The sequence below is a fragment of the Arachis ipaensis genome, chromosome B05 (genome assembly GCF_000816755.2).
Source record: "Arachis ipaensis cultivar K30076 chromosome B05, Araip1.1, whole genome shotgun sequence".
Classification (NCBI taxonomy): domain Eukaryota; kingdom Viridiplantae; phylum Streptophyta; class Magnoliopsida; order Fabales; family Fabaceae; genus Arachis; species Arachis ipaensis.
The window spans coordinates 143,632,451-143,638,703 of record NC_029789.2 but is presented as its reverse complement, the minus strand read 5'-3'; the positions used below and the strand labels follow the sequence as shown (position 1 = coordinate 143,638,703).

The 6,253-nt window shown below is 35.4% G+C and overlaps 1 protein-coding gene across 1 annotated transcript; it reads left to right on the top strand.

Annotated features, from left to right (window-relative positions):
* Nucleotides 365-2,495, top strand: LOC107644631 (probable serine/threonine-protein kinase DDB_G0282963). The gene has a single exon (XM_021103099.1). It carries the CDS (start codon nt 730-732, stop codon nt 2,290-2,292), a length of 1,563 nt encoding a protein of 520 aa, XP_020958758.1. The 5' UTR covers nt 365-729; the 3' UTR covers nt 2,293-2,495.

The window sequence follows — 6,253 nt, the reverse complement described above, 5'->3', positions numbered from 1 at the left end:
TCTCAACATACGTTGTTATGCTTCTTCCTCAATTCTTATTCAATCTTCCTTCTTTGATAGTTATGTGATTGTAGGAAGAATATAGAGTGATAGATGGAATTTGAGGAAGCTCATAAAAATCTTCGTGCCATAAGACTTTTGTATAGTCTTCTTCATAATAATACCGTACAATTACAACATCAATTTTCAGACGATGTAAGTGCTTCTTTCTCTATTCTTTTGTATGTCATAGTTATACGGTAGCATTGCCTTTTTTTTTTTTTATTATTTGTGGTTTCTTATTCACCACTTTCAATTGTCACAAAAGTTGATATTCTTCTGTGCTAATTTCATTGTTATTTTATTTTTGCAGTTGATTGAGAGAGCTCGTGGTTTGTTAAAGAGTTTGCTAGATGTTGCTGTTGTAAGTGTTTTTCAGACACATTTAAAGGTGAAGTTAAGATAGACTGCATCACAAACTGCACCTTGACAGAGCAAGATTTTAATTTGTTAGTTTAATTTTGTGTTCTTCATGCTTATTTTTTTCAGATAATAACAACACAAGCAAATGTCTCAGAAACAACACTCGATCAAGGAAAAGATGTGACACCACATAAGGAGGAAGAATTACAGAAGAAGTTGATATCCGAGATAGAAGAAAAAGGTAGCATCTCTAATAATAGAGGGAAAAATAATCCAATACAAATTAGCTTATGTGAGAAAATTGATTTGGTTAGTGCAACAACAACCATGCCTATTGAGTATAGCAAAGAGAGTACTGGTGAAGACCATCATAATAATGGTGATGAGTCCTATAAAAACAAGAATATACCACTGCTGAGTACAATTGATGAGCTTCAATACAATCCTAGTGATACCGGACATGTTGAATCCTCAAATCAGAAGGACTTTTGTGATGATTTGCTTAGTGCAATGAAAAGAATTGAATCTCGTATGTTTGCTTTGCAACTCTGCTCAAATCTTGTAAGTTCCACAAAGAACAGTGCAGATAAGCAAAATATACCCCAGGTAACAAATCTAGATATGCCTCATGTTGATGCTGTGTATCCAAAGAGCAATGACATACCAAAGCAAATTAGTTCCCAACTGGTATTTAGAGAAGAGGAATCAAGAAGTCAGGGTAAGATTCAACCTCCAACACAAAAATTTCCCATGACTAATAGAGTTAACTCATTGAATCAAAATGATGTTACTAAGAAGCCATTAACTGGCCACAGAAATGGGGAAAATGTGGTAAGAAACAATCCAGTGACTCGGTCAGAAGCTGATCAAAATCATGAGAAAAAGAGTCTTGAACATTCTTATAGACATCTTCCAGTGAAATCCACAGCTTCCAGCATTGCAAGGAAACAGCCACAACCACATCAGATGGTGATAAGACCAACACTACTGGATCAAAGGTACAGTGGAATTAAGGTATTCTCTCATAAAAATAGAGAAGGGTCTGCATTACACAGAAAAGGATCCCATAAGGAAAGGGATGAACCACAAGATAAGGATGATGATGAAGTTGAGGAGTCTAGTTCAAATGACTATCAATCTTCTTCTAGCTGGACCTCACAAGAAGTAAGAAGTGCCAATGGTAGTGGTGGTAACAGTTCTGAGGACCACTCCTTGCAAGGTGAGACAGAAGTTTCCACATCAGGAACTATGGTTGATGCATCATATGAATATAGTTCAGAGGAGTGTGATAATAATTCTTATACATCTAATGATAATTATAACTCTTTGAATAGCTCTGATAGCCTCAAGTCTCATAGATACTACAACAAAATAAAACCTGAGAAAAAAGTTGGAGGACTAAGGAGGCTGAAGAACAAGTTGGGACTAATCTTTCACCACCACCACCATCATCATCACTATCACCATGATAATGATGATAATTATGATGATGATGGAAGCATTGACTCAAAGAGGAGGCAAAGACACTCTATGTGGAGTAACTTGCAGAATGTCTTCCACCATAAGAACAAGCATCATGGGATGATAACGAATGGAAGCGACGAGAAGCCAAGGAGAGGAAGTGCTGTTGCAAGAGTGACTCACAGGAACCAGGTTGGACAGTTTCACAGGCTTGTGGAAGGGCTCATGGGACACATACGGCATGCAAAGAAGCCGAAGAAACCTCACAAGGTTGCTGTGAAAGGTTCAAGGAATGCCCCACATGGACATAGAAAGAAGAATCCAAATTGGTGGAAAATGCTACAACAACACCGGGGAGTGAAGGTGAAGAATAGAGGTAGAGTTAGAAAGGAGTTCATAGGCCAAAAATCACCAAAGAAGCTTACTTAGTGTGAGTTTGGTTGCACATTTGGATTTTGAGTGTATGTAGAATTTGCAAATGGTGATACAAAATTTTGTTTTAGTGTATGTATATGCACTCATGGGATGGTTGATGAAAGCGGTTTCTGTCCCTTTTACTGGTTTCTTGAATTGAAGTTGGTCTTGTTGTATGTATGTGCAATGTAGTTCTGTATTTTGGCTACTAATGTTTTGGTAATTGAAGATTTGTAGTGGTTGGTTCTTGCTCTTGCTCTCTCACCTATGGTGCAATTTGTGTGATATGGAAAACACTGTTAGCAACACTATTACATGTATTATATGGTTAAGACTTAAGACCTTGAAAATTCATTTCATTTTTGTTTGTTCTAATACTAGTAATTGTAATCATTTATAAATTCATATTTAAGTACTATGAATATTATTCGAAGAGAAGTGGTAGTGCAGCAAGTTTTGTAATTTGTAACCATCAATTAGTTATCATTAGTATTTTTAATGGTGTGAAATTACATCTAATGATGTAAAATTGCTCACTATAATTAAGTGCGGACTAAATTTTAATAAAACTACTGGCCTCTTATTCAAATAATATTTATATTGCAAATATAACTCGGTTGAAAAAGAAAAGAACTTTATGAAGATATAATATTTTTGTTGTAAAATAAAAGATATATATATATAATAAAGATGTATAAGTAGAAGACTCTAGTATAAAATAATTAGCTCAATAATAATTTATATATATATAATAAAATTATATGTTGTATTGTGTATATATATACAAAGATAGAAAGAAGTATTAAAAATAAAGAGAGGGAGAATCGCATTTGTTTATTGTTACAATCTCAATATAATAAAGATGATTAATAATGCTATTAATATTATATGTAAAGAGTAATAGAAAATAGAATTTAAAATACTTATAAAATAAAAGAAGAGAAAGAATTGTAGTAGAAATATAAAGAGAAGAGTATTTGATTGCAACATAAAAGAGAAGTATTCGTAAGAAGAGAGAGAGAGGTGATTTGTCTACTACTTTTTTTCTGTACGAATACTTCATATCAAGTTCTTATTTATAGACAAACACATGGCATCATTTTCAAACATTATTTAATAAGATTCCCTTTGAAAACCTGAGACTTGTGGAAAATGGGAATCCACCTCAGGCAATCTTATCACAACACTCCCCCTTGGATGACCATTTAGGATTATTGCCTCGTTAAAACCTTACTAAAGAAAAATCCAGTGGGAAAAAAAAAACCTTAGTGAAGGAAAAAGAGTACAATATCCTTTAGTGATGGGGACTGCCTCATTAAAAACCTTGTCAAGAAAAATCCAATGGGAAAAAAAACCTGACCAAGGGAAAAAGAGTACAGTCTCTCCCTCTTGCCGACATCATTTAATGTCTCGAAATCGGCGCATTCCAATCTCATGTACCAATCTTTCAAAGGAGGATTTTGGGAGTGACTTTGTAAATAAATCTGCCAGATTGTCACTTGAACGGATCTGTTGGACATCAATTGTCCCTTGATTTTGAAGGTCATGAGTGAAGAAGAATTTGGGAGAAATATGCTTTGTTCTATCACCTTTGATGTATCCACCCTTAAGTTGAGCAATGCATGCTGCATTATCTTCAAACAGGACAGTTGGAGCTATCTTATGATCAATCAGTCCACATGATGATAGAATATATTGAATCAGACTCCTCAGCCAAAAACACTCGCGACTAGCTTCATGAATCGCCAGTATTTCAGCATGATTAGAGGATGTTGCAGCAATCGTCTGTTTCGTGGACCTCCAAAATATAGCTGTACCACCATATGTGAACGGGTATCCTGTTTGAGATCTCCCTTTATGTGGATCAGACAAGTATTCGGCATCTGCATAGCCAACTAGTTGTGACTTGGATCCATAGGGATAAAACAATCCCATATCAACCGTTCCATGAAGATATCGAAAAATTTGTTTGATTCCACTCCAATGTCTTCTGGTTGGAGAGGAACTATACCTTGCTAGTAAATTCACCGCGAATGATATGTCAGGTCGCGTATTATTAGCAAGATACATTAGCGCTCCAATAGCACTAAGATATGGTACTTCAGGACCAAGGATATCTTCATTTTCTTCTTTAGGACGAAATTGATCCTTTTTCATATCCAAGGATCTTACGATCATTGGTGTACTTAATGGATGTGACTTATCTAATAACGCAATGTTATCGCATCCACTACAGGGGAATACATTTCTTCATAATCTATGCCGGGCCTTTGTGAAAAACCTTGTGCCACAAGTCGGGCTTTATAGCGCACAACTTCATTTTTCTCATTTCGTTTTCTCACAAATACCCACTTATATCCAACAGGTTTTACATCTTCTGGTGTACGGACTACAGGTCCAAAGACTTCACGTTTTGCAAGTGAGTCTAATTCAGCCTTCATGGCTGCTTCCCATTTTGGCCAATCATTCCTTTGTCGACATTCTTCGACTGATCCTGGCTCAAGATCCTTACTTTCATGCATGATATTTAACGCCACATTATATGCAAATATTTCATTGACAATTGTCTTATTTCGGTCCCATTTCTCTCCTGTAAAGACATAATTTATCGAGATCTCGTCATTTTCACAAGTTTCAGGTACCTGAACGTCTTCTGGCGTTATATCAGAATTTTGGACAACTGCAGGTGTCTTTACTATGTCTTTTTCAACAGGAATCGTATTTACCTCTTTTCTCTTTCGAGAATTTTTATCTTTGGAACCGACAGACCTGCCACGCTTCTGCCGTGTATTTGCTTCAGTGGCAGTTTGTCCAACTGGGACATCAATTCGAATTGGGACATTTTCCGCCCTGCCACGCTTCTGGCGTGAATTCGCTTCAGTAGCTACTTGTCCTACTGGGACATCAATTCGAATTGGGGCATTTTCCGCTGGTATATAAGATTTGGTTATCCTCTTTGTATCGGAAAATGCATCAGGCAATTCATTTGCTATTCTTTGCAAATGTATAATCTTTTGAACTTCTAGTTCACATTGCGCTAATCGCAAATGCTAATTGCATAGGAGAGAACTGATGGTAACTCGTTGGCCTCAAACGAATAAGTGCTGCAGCATGTAAAACTGCATGCCCCCAAATCGAGGTTGGGAGATTTGTTCTCATAAGCAAGGGTCTAGCAATTAATTGGAGGCGCTTAATAAGTGATTCTGCTAACCCATTTTGTGTGTGAACNNGAATGTCCATGAGAGTTTTCAATAATTCTTCTCATCATGGTTGTTCCCGGATGACCCAATCGGTCGTGCCAAGTTATGAACTCATTTGAGTTAGTAAACTTCTGGTTTACAGTGGCATGTGATTCAATTGCACTAATCTTAGTATAATACAACCCAGATGAAAGAGAGGGTAATTTTTCTAATATAATTTTCTTATTTGAATGATGAGTTGTAATACATAAATACTCATGATTTTCCTCATTCATAGTCTCAATATGATATCCATTTCGGCGAATATCTTTAAAGCTCAACAAGTTTCTTCGAGACTTGGTAGATAACTGTGCATTATTTATTATAATTTTGTTCCTCCAGGAAACAAAATTATAGCTCTTCCAGAGCCTTCTATCACATTGCCTGAGCCATTATATGTTGTATTGTGTATATATATACAAAGATAGAAAGAAGTATTAAAAATAAAGAGAGGGAGAATCGCATTTGTTTATTGTTACAATCTCAATATAATAAAGATGATTAATAATGCTATTAATATTATATGTAAAGAGTAATAGAAAATAGAATTTAAAATACTTATAAAATAAAAGAAGAGAAAGAATTGTAGTAGAAATATAAAGAGAAGAGTATTTGATTACAACATAAAAGAGAAGTATTCGTAAGAAGAGAAAGAGAGGTGATTTGTCTACTATTTTTTTTCTGTACGAATACTTCATATCAAGTTCTTATTTATAGGCAAACACATGGCATCATTT